A 17,367-nucleotide genomic window follows, 5' to 3' on the forward strand; every position below is an offset into this window, starting at 1 on the left:
GTACATTTTTGTAACCACGTGGGGGCGCCAGAGAGACCAAGCAGTGACAGACAAGAAATTAATGGAAAACATTGTACATACACCACCACCTTAGCGTTGATAGGGGTAAGACAAGGTTGATATCAATTTAACGAGAAATATCATTAATATTTAACATGTAAACCTATATTATTTAGCAGCATTCTTTGAAAGGTTCATCTATAGGTAAAGCCTTTGTTCCACTGTAGATCTTGGCTGGCTTTTGTTAGTGTTACAATAATCCATCACTGCTTCAATAATGTGATGCTATTTCTATAAACGTTGCTTGTAAATAGTGGGTGGAATTAGGATCATTATCATGATAAGAAAAATTGAACCATTTCTGCAATTTTCAGAGCACAATCTGAAGCTGCACTCTTCATGTCATAATTCAATCAAAGCTGGACATGAACTAACTCTGACCTCTTCAAAAGACAACCATAAACATGACATGCAAGATTGTTTTCATATGCAGAAATCACAAACCTTAATGTATTTTGTGTCAAGTAAAAAAGATTATACAGGTTGTTCTCAACATGCCTTTGTGATAAAAATCTGAAGATTGTGTCTCGTAGAACCCTAACCTCTTGATGCAGGTACAGCTGCAACATCTAGTTGTTTATTTTGTGACTCTTGTGATTTGAAAAAAATGGGTTTCTATTGCAGTTTTGGAAAATACATCTGTTTCAATGCAACTGAAAAACCACCTCATCCTAGCGCAAAAATGGTCAAACAAAAACGTGATTATTTTTTTCATGTGTTTCCATTAAGTTAATTTAGATAGAATGGTCATGTTGGGCCTACTAGAGGCTGCACTTGGTGCTGAGGCCAGAAAACATCAGGAACAGATGTAAAATAAGTCCTATCTTCTTTCTGTTCTGAGTCTTCATCACCTCCATCACCTATGAAGCTGCAGAAGCTCCATCCTTCGCTCTCAGCTGCTGCAGGAGCAGCAGCAGTAACAGCAGTAACAGCAGCTCCTGCTAAATGTGAGATAATCTCCTGGGCTTTAGCTGCAACAAGAATTCACCTTAATGTCTCCTAAGCTCTTACTGTCCTTGACTTGAACGGCAGTAAACAGCAGAAGTTGGAGATAAAAGCTTTTCCCACTTGGTATCTCAAGTTTCAATGAGGCCAATAAAATATATCAACATTTTACCATATCCTTATTCAGGAAATTTTTTTAAGTGTTGATCTTCAGCTTTGACAGGTAAATAATATTTCTTTTGAGTTTTTATTAATTTCTTCTCCCAACATGCAAAATAAAATGAATATCATCAACTTAAGAGCTTTGAATGATGCAGTTCTTTTTAGATTGTTAAGATTATTACAACAAATTCAATGAATGAAATTATTTGGTGAACTTAAGTCAACCTTCCACATTTAAACACAAATATTCTGATGTGTGTCCCTCAACAACTTGTAGAAAATCCACATCATTTTCATAACTATCTCCTGACCCAATTCTGACTGGATAATTATCCATTCACCTTACTGGAACTGGCAGAACTTGGTTGATTTGATCGGCCATCAAGTCATATTACTGTGGAATATCCTCTCTGATGCCCAGTTATTGAGTCAGACTGCAACTGACTTCAGTCAGAAGCCTCTTCAGATTTGTTGCAAGACTGACTGCTCCCGAGGATCCTTTCTTCCCACAGCATCATCATCCACAATTCTCTGAAGATACTCGAATGATATGAGTTAAGACAATAAATTAATAAATCATTTTAATTCAATTTAATAACACAAACTGCATGACATAGTGAAGGAGGACAGCTTCTGAGTTCTTTGACTTCAAATCAACAGCTAGATGTTTGAAATATTGACGCATCTGAATGTTCCAACAGGTCAGTGGTGCCAAACACACATCAAAATCTGGTTTTTAGAATTGATGAAACAGGTTTAAATGTTTTGGACAGGCATCAACCTCAGAATTATCGAAAGTCTGGTGAAAAAGCTAAGTGCCAGGAAACTGAGAGCTGGGCTGTTACCTTCCCATATGCAAATTTAGGTGTTTCTCCCACTTACTTGGATTCCTCTGGTAGAATTTCAACCTGGCCAATCAATGAACAGACAGAGAAATCGTGAACTAAACTACAGTTTAGTAATGGCAGTGGAGGGAGTGAACAAAGCCGTTCAGTCTGTGTTGACCACACCTCCAAATATTGAATCAACATAAACAGCCGCGTTGTTAGGATGGACACTTCTCTCTTCATAGTGGAGGATGGTTGTTTACAGCGCAGGTCATTTCCGGTAAGTTTCACAGCACACAACTAGTACATTAAATACTCACAGACAAAATGTTAGTTATTGGCTAGCTATCATTGGAAACAATCATTTCTGACAAGCTAGCAAACTTGCCAATTGTGGTCAAATATTCTTGTTAGACCAGAAAGCAAGGTTGTTTCTCTGCAACTTGTTGAGAGAGATTTAACCAAATACTAGTGCGAGTCTGTATAAATTTCAACCTGTATATTATTTCAACCTTGTTTGGAGAAAATCCATGGTAAATTCCAACTAGTGGTCAAATATGAATAATTGCTTTTAGCATTTATTCACCACTTTGAAAAAAAAATGCTGTATGCAAATCTTCACCTTGCACATGTCAGAAGCATTGAGTTGCCCAGTACCTGGAGGCGATTTGAAACTGGTTTAAACTAAGATGGCAAAAGGGTTATCACCTAATCAGCTAAAAGTTTAACTTGCCAATTTGTGGAAACCAAGACCTGGCTGTAGTCAGCATCTTTAGAGGGGATTAGCGGGATGGATATTTTTAGGATTCACTCCTGAGTCCTCAGCAGCACCGTCTTTGTGTAAATATAGTGACGGGGAAGTGCGTAACGCGCCACAATCTGGGCTGTTCTGACTCTGGCAGCAGGTGACAAAAACACATGTAAACCAGACGCACTGATTTCAAAAGACATATTTAATTTCCTCAAGCTGATTCAAACGTAAAGGATTTTTTTTTTCAGATTTACACAGCGCATTACTTCATTTTCTTTCATTCATATGTACAGAAACATGATTGCACATTTGAATTATATTCACATAAATGGTAAAAACTCAACTCTGCCCATTTAAAACAAATAAAGACCCTGAGACAATCAGCAAGAGCAACTGGCCTATTCAAAGTCTCTAATCTCAGCTCAACATAAACTATACAATAATTTATGATATCTGACTAGCTTGAGTTTTTTCTTCTTTTTTTTTTTAACAATCATTAGACTAATAAAAACAGCCCTGAATGATCACAGAGCTTCAGGGCTGTGGACAGGGAACTCCTGGTACAGGAATTTATTGCCCAACTCCTCTAAATTGTCCTCGATCATATGCAGCAAAGATCTGCTAGTTGTGCACTCTTCTAGCAGTCCCCCAGCAACCCTGGGCTTCACTCTCTGTCCTTATGTTGGACATTACAGCACCAACACAGGAGAGACTCAGAGCGGGGAGGTGTTTGGTATTATTTCATTTCTCTAAAATCATTCTAAACTTGAAATTACTTACATAAAGCTCCCTTTTTCTGTGCATAGATACTTGCATAACTCTTTTATGTACAACACATACATTCACTTTTTAGAGTTTGTATAAAACTAAGAAGTCAGGCGGATGGAAATGCTGTGTTTTTTTTCTGTAACTACGTGGTCTAAGATCACAACAGAAAAGGAATACTACAAATTTCTCTGTGGAATGCGGTGGAGGAAGAAAACCCCACTCCTCACAGTAGAAAGCCTCTGGTGTTATGGAAGTGTAAATAAACGCAGATGTTCCACAATCCAGCAGGATCGATTTCAAAGACGAGAAGATATTTTACATTTCTATCTTTACAGTTGTACATGTAACAGCAGTTTCCAACTGTCTTCCCGTGCAGACACCAGTTTACTTTTGCGGTTTCACTGCAAACACTTGTGTGGATAAAAAAACAGCTTACTGCTAGCATTCACTCTTGGTCAATGTGGTTGCAAGTCTACAGAATGAAATATGCATGTCTTTAAGAGAAGCTGTGGACCAGGAATGATGTGTAAAATACATCATCATGTCATTGTTCATGCTTTTGTGAGCTCTGCCTCAGGAGCAGCCTGCCTCTAAACCATCAGCATCCTTACAAGCTCTTTCTCTCTGCAAAGATGCCAATCCTTACCCTTCATGAAACATGATCCACGTTTTACACCGGTGCTATTATCCATGAGAAAGCAAATTACTGAGGTGTTAGAAGCCTAACATGAGCCCTCTCAGAGGAGTGCGCACGTGCCGGACTTCTTGTCATCATCTAGACCTCCTCCACCCTCCTTCCTGTTGGGATCACTGAGTTCATCGTACAGTCCGGTGTCAATCATCTCTTGCTGCCAGGGAATGGGCACTGCGCCCGTACTGAACTCCTTGAAAAATTTATCATCCTTAGCATCAAACTCGATGCCTTTGATCTCGGAGAACTCTGCGATGTCGCCGGTATCCTTGGCGTAGACGACGTTGGGTTTGGGCACCCAGGGAGGGTCCACAAGCCCTGCCTCCAGGCGAGGGAAGTTGATTGTTTTGAACCACTCGTGCTTCCTCGGATCCTCCATGTTGTTCCTGTTAAAAGGAAAAAAATACATGTGTGAATTCATGTAGATCCAGAATTACCAAAAGGCTAATCACCAATGCTGAACCTTATGCTTAACGCCCTGACTAAAGCTGATTTGAAGATGCTACTGTTCAGAAGGTAGCAGGGGTACCTTCTGTCCATCCCTAATAACTCATGCAAACCTGAAGAACCTGCTCTTACCTCATGCCCAGACGCTCATCTATCTTCTTCTTGAGGAACTGCTGGATGATGTCCTTGGTGGGAGCATCAAAGCACTTGTGCTCCCACTTTGGCTCCTCATTGAGAATGCGTCGTTGGACCTCCTCCTTCTCCACCTTCTCCTTTTTACTCTCAGGGCCTTTGAAAGGTGTGTAGCCTGCCACCATCTCATAGATACTGCAACCCAGGGCCCACCAGTCCACCGATGTCCGATATGGTGTTTTGCTCAGGATCTCAGGGGCCATGTAGGCTCCTGTACCAGCCTGGACAGCAGACATAAAAGTTAGGAAATTTAGAAAAGTTGAGGTCAACATGATAAAAGTTGAGTTGAACTTGAGACTTTTGTCATGTCCGTGTCAATGAAAGCGTGACATGTTGTAGAGAATGTTGTTAGATCATGGAATACATTTCTGCTTAAGAGTATGTATTTCCAAATGTATATATTGAACTGTCCAATGAAATACCACCTTTCATTATCCTTCCCTACTGCTTTTCTCCACCACTTCCCCTTCTTTTTATCTTTCCCTTTCCTTGTGTGACCCTGTTGCCAGCCTTAAAGCCAAGAGCCTAATCCTAATGCTAAGCCTACTAGCTGTCAAGAGTTGTGTGTGTCTGCACCCTGAGTTGTCCTGTCTCTTATATAAGGCCTGTCCATTTCTGGATGTTGTAGCCCCCAGCAGAAATGCATCCAGACATCCAAACACAGAGCCTATTATGCCAGCTAAAGAACATGCGCCACAGACCTGCGCTGAACTATTTCTGTTTGCCACCTCAAGTTAGTTGAGGCACTTACATATCCTAACACCTTAAAGACTATTACTATCAGCCCAAATCATCCCTTTCTATTCTTTGCTCCACCCTCAGTGCAAAGCCATGCAGGTAGGCAATTGACCTGGAATCATTGCCAGTATCAATCCCCTCAAGAAAACGCACCCTGCCTCTTTGCTCATACGTATATACATGTAGACATTGATTGAGGACCTCACCATTTGTGCTATTTAAGTCTTTTACACTGATGCTTGGGATTACTGGACACCTTTGGCACCTCTGGACCTGTCCTTCACAAAGATTGAGTTGCCACACATCTATGCCTAGTAGTTTTGTACCAGCACCATGTCAAATATGATCACCCGGCCCACACAAAGGAGGAAAACAGAGGCAACCTCTGGAATTTTTTATCTCCAAGATGAAACTGATTGCAATCTACCATGTCTGAACATATACAATGCAAGTTTTCCTTCAGTCTCTCAATCTAATCAGGGACAGACTTGTGTAATACCCAGTAAGAGGATTATGGGACCAAAGCCAGGCTTGCCTGTAGGAGGTTAGCCCAGTCACTTTGGCTGACTGGAGAGCATCGCAGTGCTCAATAATGAGCTTACTAGACTTTCATAGAGCCAAGAGCTTACTCTTTGCTCCTGCAAGTAAGTACTGAACAAAACCAGTGGCAATATTGGTTTTCTTGTTTTGACAGTTAAGGTGAAAAATGCTGCTAACTAATATAATATTAGAATGTTCGATTGTTTATCTGTTAAATGCGTTTTTACTCAAAATATTTAACAAATCTACCACTGTTTTCAAATGTTGGTACATAATCTTATAGTATCGCCACCTAGTCTGGTTCTGGTAAGCTGTTCTTTTTCAGTGTTGTCAGGGTGCCCTTCACTTGGGGGCCCTCAATGAAGATGAGTTGATTTTCACAGTTGGATAGAATGAATAAAATCTCTCCCATCAAGGTGCTCACAAAAGCATTAGCATATGTGTTAGTGTATCTCAAAATGGTTGCCTACAAATGTTCAAGCTTTGTCCTGACTGCTAAAGGATCAAATGAGTTATATAATCGATTTAGAGGCTCTAATTGCAAAGATCTTTAAACAAACCAGTAATCCCTGTCCGGATTTACACTGAAACTCTACCAAAGGGTGACAATATGTCTACATGCTGAAATGAGCTGAACCTTTTCTTTACATTAGCCCGCTACCCAGGGACCACTGATCCTGGTTTATTTGGACTTTTTTGTTTTCTTAAGAGAGTTAGCTAACAAAAACTACTGCCTTAACATCAGTCATATAGACACAAGGGATGATTTTAATAGCTTTCTGTTGTACAGTGTATCAGATGTTTTCTCAGTTCTTGAAACCACACAGCCACAATGTCCGTCTACTCACCATCTGGGTGACAGTTTTTCCGGGAGCGACCTCTATTGCCAGACCCAAATCTGAAAGTCGACACTGGCCTTGACTATCCAGCAGAACATTCTCAGGCTTCATGTCACGATATACAATATCCATGGCGTGGAGGTGCAGGATGCCGGTGGCGATTTGTGCAGTGTAGTGAATGATGCGTTTCATCTCTATTCCCTTGTCCACACCTTTGCCATCGTAGCCTATGTTGTAAATGTGGTACTTGAGATCTCCTCCATTCATCAGGGTCATGACAAGGCACAGGTGAGTCTTGGTGTCATATGCATAGGCCAAGTTGACCAGAAACAGACTGTTGACCTTCTCCAAGATCTGCTTTTCTAAAAGGGCCATTTTTTCACCACCCTTCTTTTTCAGACGCTTTTTACACAACTTCTTGCAGGCGTACATCTGACCCGTGTTCTTGACCTGAACAGCACATACCTACAAGGAGAAAAACATTGTTTGGAAAACATGAGGGTTTCTTCATTATGATAGATGCTTAGAACTTCTACAATATCTAGACAGAACCAAAATATCATCTTTTGGTATTAAGCTGACGGACATAGCCAAAGACTGATTTATGCAGATTGAATGACCAAAAGTTTTCTTGTTTCTTGATAAATTAAACATTTTTCACACTAATGAACAATGTAATGTTTATTATAGAAGGCTTATAAGGTTTTAAGGTTAATGTCTATATGTTCTGAGTTTGTGAAACCAAGGTAAAATTCTTTGTGCAAACAAAGTTACCCAGTGACACTTATTCTGATTGTGAATGTTAAACCATTTCATTAGTTTGGCATTATGTATGATATGCTAATCATCAATCATCCAATTATCTATTGGCTTGGGTACAAGGCAATTGAAAAACTGGACATAGGAGTCAAACTAACTTGACTCTTGCTAGCTGATCCTTAGCATTACTTAGCATCACCCTAGAGACTTGTTTTGCTCACATCTTAAACTAAAATTCTTATCAATATCAGTTTTTGCTGTAGGTAGAAACATGGCACAATCATTATGTAGACTAAATTGTAGTATCCAGTGTTTAGTTAAAAAATGGAGAACATACTAGTGAAGGCCATTTGAGGTAGCAGCTATAAGGTTCAGTCATGGTAATCCCTAACTCCAAATAAGTTCCTCAAGGGTCAGCTCTAAGACCTGTGTATGTGAATGTAATGCTAAGCCATTACAGGATAGTAGTGTTGATCATTTGTGCAACTTTTATCAGTAATGGCAGATAACGCATCTGTTCCCCTTTGAAACACCTGGATGGCTCAAAACAAATAAGTTTTAAATATTTGTGTTTGGGAGTCAATGACTTCTTATTTTGGCCCTTATTTTCTGTCGAGTCATCAGATTTGATTCTGCACCAACAATATGAATTGTGATTTTATGGCTCATGCTTGGCAGTCAGCTTGAAATGAGGTTAATCCTCTTGCCCACAAGTTCTCATCAACAGCAATTACATTACGACCAAGAAATGCAAAAATGCCAGTAGGATTTTAGAACGTGAATTTGGAAACCTCATAAAATGACTGAGGTTTAAAATATACATATCTATATTTAAAAATAAGTTGTCATGCTTACCTCACCAAAGCCCCCTTTTCCCAGAGTCCTGAATTCGTAAAAGTATTTGTCACTGATGGGCTGCTTTTCGTACTCCTTCCATTGAAGGAATTTGTCAAAGAATGGGCTGGCCTGGTATTCTGTAAAAGGCTTGCCTTTCAGAAATTCTCTTACACCCTCCTGGACCTGGGTTTTCATCACCTCCTCAAAGTTGGCATCTGTCACAGACTTGCATTTTTCCGCAGGCTCCCCGGTAAGAAAGGTCAGGAAGGATTTGGAGTCAGCTTTGCAGTACTTTTTCATAATTTCTTGCCGAGCCTTCTCTTTGGTTGCACCTTCAGCGAGGTCCCAGTCATACAGTTCATCCAGGAACTCTGCAGCAAGTTTGAACTCAGGGGTACTAGACAAAAAATCTCGGAAAAGCTTTTTCCCTATAGGCTGCCTTTCACAAATGAATGTAAAGTCCTTGTCAATGGCTCCTCTGATGGCAGCACACTGCTCCGGCTTGGGCAGAGACAAGCTCCGGCGGCGCTTTTTCATCTCCTTGTCATCCCCTCCTTGTGCTTTCAGGTAGGCCGTGTTGGCCACCAGGTTATCCAAGCCCCCCATGTCACACATCTTGGCGGTTTTGCGTGTTCTGTCCCCCCTACGTGACTGGGTTCTTCAGTGGCTTCTCAAGGATGCCCACTTGGAGTTTGTGCGTCTATGTGAGAGTGCACTTCTCTCCCAAAGCCAGCGTGCAAATGAGCTCCTGCACACAGCACACCTGCAAACCTAAGACACACTGACACACCCAGTAATTACTCATTTAGAATTAAATACCAAGGAGGGATTTTGGCTTAAGGATCTTTGTGTGGTCTATTCAAGGATGCTGTACACGGAAAGGGAATCGTAAGCGGGCTCTGCCGTAAGAGGCTTTGAAGACCTCTATATCTGTCCCTGATTTTTCAAAGTCTAGCAGTGGTCCTTTGGATTCTGTTGACCATGCAGATAGTAGTGAGGTGCACAATAAGATCAAAAGACAGAAATAACCAGAAACATTTTTTGACATATGTCATGAATACATTTAAATAAATCTAGTATGTCTATCTGTGCATTTGCTTAAAACACGACAACTGTGAAATGAATTGAATATCGTGTAGAATCTCATGTAAGATATCATTTACATGTGCACACATGGAATGGGGAAAGATCTCAGGCATCGTTAGATTCCTCCTGCCTGTCTCACCAGAACATGGACCACAGTGAGCTCACTTGTAATCTGCTTGCTTCTTTATCTCTCCCAACACTCTCACTGGCAATATTTACTCTAATTCATCAATGGCCATGTCTTGATCACCAAAAAAGGAAAAAAAAAATCTGCAACACATTTCTAATAATATTGTGTTTTTATTGTCATAATGAAGACCATATGTTGAGTGAAATAATCTCCAAGAACATCCTGGTTGGGAAACAAGCAGAGGTTACAGATGTGACTAAAACTAGGTGTTTAACTGCACTGACGGTCTGCAAACTGCAGTTCTGGAGCCACATGTGGCTACTTGGGCCCTAATCATTTTGGAGAAAGATTAAGTAGAACGGAGCAGTTTTTATTGCATATGAAATTCAATAAAAGTAGTCTAATAGCAGCTTTTCTATGTATTTTGGTTCAACAGCTGCAGGTACAATTTCAAGATGAGTGAAGGTGCCACATTCACCTGTTAGAACAGTTATGTACCAGGATAAAGCCCATGGCAATGTCCAGCTGTGATATTCTTCAGGAAGGAGATCAGTTGATCACTTCAGAAAGGAACATGGACTGAAAAGCCACACAGGGAAGAAGAATCCATTACTACAAAGGCAATACAAAAAATGCTAAATTATAGTTTAAAATGGACTCAAGGAAAATACTTACTGTGTTTTGTTTAGCCTTGGCCACTCTGGGATTAGCTGTTAGCTTCCACCTTCTACACCATTTGATAAATCACCAAGATTGTTATCTACTGCATCTCAGCTGCTTTAACCTTTTCATAGAACCTCATTTTAAAATTTCTGAAACAATTTTAATTGCAGGCAATCCCAACACTTCGTCTATTATAATGTGTGGGCCAATTCAGGTTGATAAAGCTAATCCTTTCTCAAAGAGTCTCAAAGAGTCTCAAGCTGTCAGTATCCTGCAGAAGATCAAAGGCTTTGCTTGCTGTCCACAACCACCAATGTAAGAACTTTTGACCCCTTCAAGTGGCCTAGGAAGACTCCTCACAGATCACCCAGCTTCTAAAAACAGTCAGAGGGTTATACTTAAGGTCCTCATGAAACCACTTTACTGAAGAAAACAAACCAACATTTGCCCTTATTTATTTTATTTTATTTTTTATTTTTTTGTTATTTCTTTGTAATTTATCACTGGCTAAAAGAAAACTTAAGAATATTTTGATCTAAGAGAGCCAGCGGCCAAGTCATTGAGTCAGCCATGACAGTGTGGACTTGTAAATGGATCATAGTGTCAGTGAAGCCCTTAAGCCTCCTGAGTGGATGAAAAGAGGCCATGAGTTTTATCTGTTTCCAGGTCAGGGAGGGAGAGAGCTGTAAGCTGAAAGCTCACAGATCCTCCATAAGTTTCACTTTTACTTCACACACGACTTCTGCTGCTCAGAGTTACTCTCCCAGAGAGCCCATTGGGCCTCAGTGCCTTCACAAGTCACTTGGTTGTAATGGATCACAGGAGCGTGGTTGAAAATAAAGAACTGTGCCAGATAAGTTCACAGGATTGTTTCCAAAAAGGTTCTCTGATGTTTTATTTCAGTTGGTTTTTATGCTTGATCTATGAGTCGCCTGCTGCTTTAACCTTGGGGTAATTAACCAAGCTTGGTGGTTGGTTGGGGGTTGTTAGCAAGGGTTAAGATGAGGGAACCACTCTGTGCTAGTGCCTCAGAAGATGTTATGTAGTCTTCACACTGTTTCACTCAATCCTCTTAAGCCCACCAGACAGCTCTACATGGAGAGGCGGCACACATTCCCAGCGGAGCCGGGAGACAAATTAAAGGGATAGTTCAAGATTTTATTTTCTGGAGTCTGTTAAAGGATTTTTAGCAGCCAGTATCCTATTCAATTTCTTTTCGTCTTCTGTTTATGTTCTGACTTGTCATCTTTTTAAATATGTCTTGCACCACCACTTGCAACACTGGGAGTGTTGTTGTCCCAGGTCATCACAGTTTACAAAAAAAAGCTTCAGGATCCCCAAGAGTCTCCAACAACTCCAGGAAAACTAGCTATACAGCGCTGTGCAACAGAGTCCTGTTGCCACCGGTGCAGAGCTTGCTCAGTATCTACATGCACAGTGCTTCACAATCTGTTGGAGAACATCCTGTTTGCAAAATGGGGAACAAAGAAGCTTCTTAGGTCTCAAGAATAACATGGAGGACAGACTGATAATCTGCCAATGTTTCTTCCCCTTTGTCTCCGGGTTTTCTTTCAGTATCGTAAGACTAACTTTTTCAGTGTAGAAGAAAACTGGAACCTGATCAAAAATATGAATAACCCTTATATGTTTGTAAACACTACATTTCTTCCAAATAAAGTGGTCCAAGCAGGCAGGCAGGGAACGCTAAGAATAGACCAGTCCATTAGCTTTGGCTGCTTGTGCCCCCTAGGGGGCTTCTTCTGAGTCCCAGACACCATCAATCCTATAAACACTCCTACTTTTTGGGTCTCCTGTTAAGATAGGGAGGGAGCTGATGTAAGTATTAAATACAAACAAGGCCAGTGATGTTGGCATCCTTACAGAATGATTTTCTTTTGAAGACAACTGTGGAGAAGATTGTTTGACAGGGAAGGAATAGTTGATGACAGTTTTAAACCAATTTTAGATCTGATTCTCAAGAAGCAATTATTAACTATGAAATGTTTCATATGAGAACATTTCTGAAGAAAGCTTAAAGGGGCCTTCCAAAGAGTGTGTATCTGTAAGACCCGAATCACAAGTTCAGGTGGGGAGTAAGGTTCTGCAGGCCTCAAACCTGAGAGTCAAACCTTAAAAAAGGATGGTTTGTGTACATGTTTAGTGTGTTCCAGGAAAATGTCCAAAATTAGCTAAAATACTGAGTAACCTATTCCCTCTGGTATACAAACAGCAGTATATAAGATAACATTTGCAAAAATACTAAGGTCAGGTAAAATAATGTCAATATTATGTGGGCTACTACTATTATGTTGACTAACATAGACTAGTCCATTCAATATGTTAAGTTTAGCAATTATATCAAAATTAACTAAAATGCTAATTTTAGCTAAAGTGTTATTTGCATGGTGGCTAGCATGTTGACCTATAGTAACATACTCCATTTATTATGTCAACAACTTTATAAGCTAATTTTAGCTCAAATGCCACAGTTAGCTAAGTGATTCTTGAGAATAGGGACAAAATGGGTTTTAATTTTCCCATATTTTTTTTTAATTATTTCTCAACCTTATGTATGCAAATATGACAAATAATGTTTAGAAAATATGAAGATGCTAAGGTACAGGCTCCCAGTTGCGAATTTTTTTTTTTTAAATTATATTTTTAATCAACCTGACCCAAAACTTTGTCATCACCATCTGACAAAAATAAATCTAAAATGATTTTTAAAATACCCCATTAGTGATATTTTTACTCAATTTACAGACAAATGCTTCTCAAGAAATAAAATAAATATTATTTAAAACAAAAAACAAGAAAAAGTCCATCTGATGGAGTTGACAGTGCATGACGGAGTTGACACAGAACTGAAGGTGGTGACAAACTAGTGAGTAAAATGAAAAACTTGGTACATGTGAAGTAATGCAATTCATGTAAAATACATTAAAATGAATTAGTTGCACAATTAAGTGAGATTTGACAACAATTTCACTGAAAGAGTCAGAAAAACTCTGACGGAGTTGACATCTGACGGAGTTGACGAAATGCCAAACTACCTCAATTTATATGATGTTATTCTGAAGGAGGCCATATTGTAGCTCGTCAGGTCCATGAAATCTTTACATTATACCAAAATTAAGCTTTTATTTCGCAAAATTTCATCAAAGTTTTGTAAATTGTCAGTTATGGAGTTGACACATCATGGTTGTGACAAACAACTTAGGAATAAAACAGAAGAAAAAACTAAAGAATAACTTAAGCTAACCGGAGCTAACTAGCCCTCCTAGCAAAGGAAGAGAAAAGACAACGTCATGGGGTCCTCAGAAGTTCTGGTGCCCCCCAATAATGCCTGATTTTTTTTTACATTCTTTTCATTTCTGACGGTGTTGACAAAAACTAAGGACAAATTTCAACGGAGTTGGAAAATATCTAAAAATTATTTTTAATTCAATTTATCGATACTTTTATAATTATTTATATGACTACTTATACTTAATTGTCATAATATATAATTTTAGTATTTCTTTAAGAATGTATTGAGTTTTGCTCCTGGACAAGGGCTTTTACAGGCATCATCCACCGACTACAATGTTTAAAATAAAAAAATATTCAGCAAAAAAAAGAAAAATATACATTGTTGTGCTCACATGACCCAGGTTAGTTTAGTTAGATATTTGAAAAAAATATATTTTGTGTATATTTTATTCAAATTTCATGCTTTATCCATAGGACCTGTTTTGTCCCTATTCTCAAGAATCACTATATTGCATGTATCACAAAAACCGCTATTTCATACACATTCATGACAAATGCTTTTATGACCACGAGGGCTAGCACTAGCATATTGACATCCAGTAACATACTCCATCTATAAGCTAACAGTGTATAGCTAAATATAGCTAAAATTGCTATGACAGGTCACACTATATTTTATATTCTTAATTAGCTCTTCTGAATTATAAATTGTAAATTTCAATGTACATTAACATTAAAATTATTCCTGTTACTGTAAAGTAAGTCTCTTATGTGACTTAGGTATAATAAAACAAGTAACATAGACAAATCAAGAAAAAGATGATTCATATGAGCAACTAACCAGATATTTAATCACACATGTTAGTAATACAACTATAAGAATTGAACTGAAATTTTAGCAATTTTTAATGAGGCATAAATCAGTCAGATTGGCTTTGTGCTCCTGTTCAGTTAGGGAGGGAGCAGGAAGTTTTGCCTCAAGACTTCCTGTCAAAACTTCCTGTTTTGAGGCAACGTCTCAACCTCAGACAACCTGATGTTGTCCCTGAAACGGTCAGCAAAGGAGTTTGATGGACTCATACTCCAACGTCTGAACCAGAGGTGGCATTACGGTTGGAGATGTTGTCAACATGTGACTCAGTGCTGTCAACGTGTGGCTCAGTGCTGTCAACGTGTGGCTCAGTGCTGTCAACGTGTGGATCTATATTGTCAAAGTCTGGACCAGCTCCAGCACCAAAGTCAATTTCCTCCTTAAAGCTTTCAGTGGAAGATTCCCCTGACTGTGTCGCCTCATCGGTGCCGGGGCCTTCATGTTGCTCCTTAGACATCTTCCTCCTGCGGCTGAGCAGCTTCTGCAGATGTAACTTGTTGGTGAAGAAAACGGTGCGCCAGCCTATTTCCTTCGCCAGAGACGCCACTTCGTCAGAAATGCTGCAGCAATGGCGACGCATTGCCTGCTCCCAGAACTCCTCTGACCCGCACAGCTGAAGGGGAAAAACACTTCACAGTAAGATACAGTGCCGTAAAAGAAGGATATCCTACCTTAGAGATTTTGTTTCTGTTAATGGTTTGTCACATTTAATCTTTCAGATCATCATTTTAACATCAGGCAAGGAACCTGAGTGAATACAAAAGGCAGTTTAAGAATAATGTCTTCATTGACTATATATTATTGGATTTCATGGAAACAGTTTTTTAAAAAAGTTAAATATTTGGTACAAGTGTCTAAAAATTGAAATGATACAAAATGTGCATTGGTAATAGAGAATTACTTCATTTGTGTTTCTGAGTGTTTTTCTGCAACTCACCTGCTGAAACTTGCGTGAGGTCTGGCCAAGCTGATCCACATCCTCAAGCTCCAGAAAGTTTATTATCCGTAGGAGGAGTGAGTCAGACAGCCGATCAAGATAATTGTAACGGCCTTCGCACAAAGCCATGGTGAACTCCAAGACATGATCTCCAAAGACCACTCTGACTTCTCCTGAAGAAGGAGGCCATAGTTGTTGGGGGGTTTTTTCAGACTGTGCTGGATAGTATTTAGTGCTTGTTACGATTAGCACCACTTTAAAAAAAAAAAAAAGTCTATTGCAACCAGATGAAACACAATCAGAGACATGATAATTCTACAACAGCAAGTCTTATAGAAAATAAATGTCAAATGATCATTTTTAGATAATCACATTTTAAATTAAGCTGAATAATGTCGTCAGTAATAAAGGAGTGTTTACATGTAGTTGTTCTCGCTTTTGGCTCTTAATCTCTTACCAGATGGCCGGAGCTCCAATTCACCATGCAGTGTGTGACAGGCAGAGTGGAGAAGGTCTTTTAGTATTTTCGTGTTAGATACTGCACAGTACTGGTGATAATTAATTTTTCTGGCTACTTTTACTAAATGTTTGATATTGTTTTTTTCTCCTGATACAAAAATGTTGCCATATCAAAAAATAAAAAAAGGAAATGTAAAGAATAGATTTGATAATAAAATATTATAAAAAATAAATGTTATCAAGTTTTCTAAATTGATGCAATTTGCAGAGGAAGCACAAACTTTAGAAACTGCATAACATCCAGAGACAACTCTACTAACCACTGTTCCACTGGGAAACTCTGATGACTAGTTTTGCTTTTTCTCTATTGTTTTTCAGTTATGACAAAACATTTATTTATTTCCTCTGACTCTGTTTTAACAAATCTCGATATATAGTTGCCTTACTCTGTAGATCAGTGTCCTCCAAGAAGTCACTGAGAGACTCCTTCACCTCTCCAGGCTTGGTGTGTCTGTACACCATTCTGGGCGAGATCTTCCACCATCTCCATATTATCTGGAAATAGAGTAAAAGAGCTCCAGTTCAAATGAGGGAGGGAAAAAATACAGACTAGTTATTTTTATTAAATGTCAGTGAAAGCCTTTTTCTTCATCCAAGCATTTGTGACATATGATGGAACATAAATACTAAAGTCATGCACAAAAAGTAAGGTCTGTCCATATTTCCACATAAAAACCTACAGAAAAGGATTAAGGTCACTGAAAAAAATTTCAGAATTCTGGTTAAGAACATAAAGTCATAATTCTGGGACTAAAGTCCTTTTTGTCATCTGTATAGCCTAACCGAACTATTTCAATTTTCAGAGAAGCTGAAGTTTATTTATTTTTTTCCAGTCGTTAATAGTTATTACTGAAATTAACAGAAACATATGCTTCCAATTTATATGTACCTTTTGAAACTTCACATGAATAGGTTTTTCTATTAAATTACTGTTTGCAATTCACTTTTTGAAGACTTCTAATTCATTGAGACGCACCTGCTTTTTTGTTTACGAGCAGAAAACCAATGGAAAAGTTGGAAGAAGTTTGTCTTGCAGCAGGTTTAGCTAATGTTCACTTTATGCTAGCCATTTCAATCGCTTAAACTTAAAAAAGAAAGCAAAACTTCTGTTATAGTACTGCAGTACACTGCAGTTACTTACTTCTGACTTGGTGACAAAAAAGTGATAATAATCTTTAATTGGCGGAGGACCCCGTCCATAAGTCTCAAACAATGGATCTGTTAGAAGCGACGCCATGTCGAATGTTTAGGCGTTGCTATGACAACGTCAGTCGAATGTCCTGTTGAAATTCAAGGACTTTTATCATTATACCAGCTTTTATATAGTTATATATATATATATATATATATATA

At 38.9% G+C, this 17,367-nt stretch overlaps 2 protein-coding genes across 2 annotated transcripts; both read right to left on the minus strand.

Moving 5' to 3' along the window:
• Positions 1-2,929: 2,929 nt before the first annotated feature.
• Positions 2,930-9,367, minus strand: grk7a (G protein-coupled receptor kinase 7a). Its single transcript, XM_015007234.2, has 4 exons — positions 8,575-9,367; positions 6,970-7,425; positions 4,784-5,064; positions 2,930-4,590 (listed from the first exon to the last, which is right to left on the minus strand). The coding sequence occupies exons 1-4, from the start codon at positions 9,169-9,171 to the stop codon at positions 4,251-4,253; spliced, it is 1,674 nt and encodes a 557-aa protein (XP_014862720.1). The 5' UTR covers positions 9,172-9,367; the 3' UTR covers positions 2,930-4,250.
• Positions 9,368-14,518: 5,151 nt separating this feature from the next.
• Positions 14,519-17,251, minus strand: fbxo36b (F-box protein 36b). The gene is made up of 5 exons (XM_088014848.1): positions 17,206-17,251; positions 16,401-16,529; positions 15,496-15,668; positions 14,910-15,171; positions 14,519-14,796 (listed from the first exon to the last, which is right to left on the minus strand). The coding sequence occupies exons 1-5, from the start codon at positions 17,249-17,251 to the stop codon at positions 14,678-14,680; spliced, it is 729 nt and encodes a 242-aa protein (XP_087870974.1). The 3' UTR covers positions 14,519-14,677.
• Positions 17,252-17,367: the final 116 nt, after the last annotated feature.

The sequence above is a fragment of the Poecilia mexicana genome, unplaced genomic scaffold (assembly GCF_051168715.1).
Source record: "Poecilia mexicana isolate PSO_F unplaced genomic scaffold, ASM5116871v1 scaffold_17, whole genome shotgun sequence".
Classification (NCBI taxonomy): domain Eukaryota; kingdom Metazoa; phylum Chordata; class Actinopteri; order Cyprinodontiformes; family Poeciliidae; genus Poecilia; species Poecilia mexicana.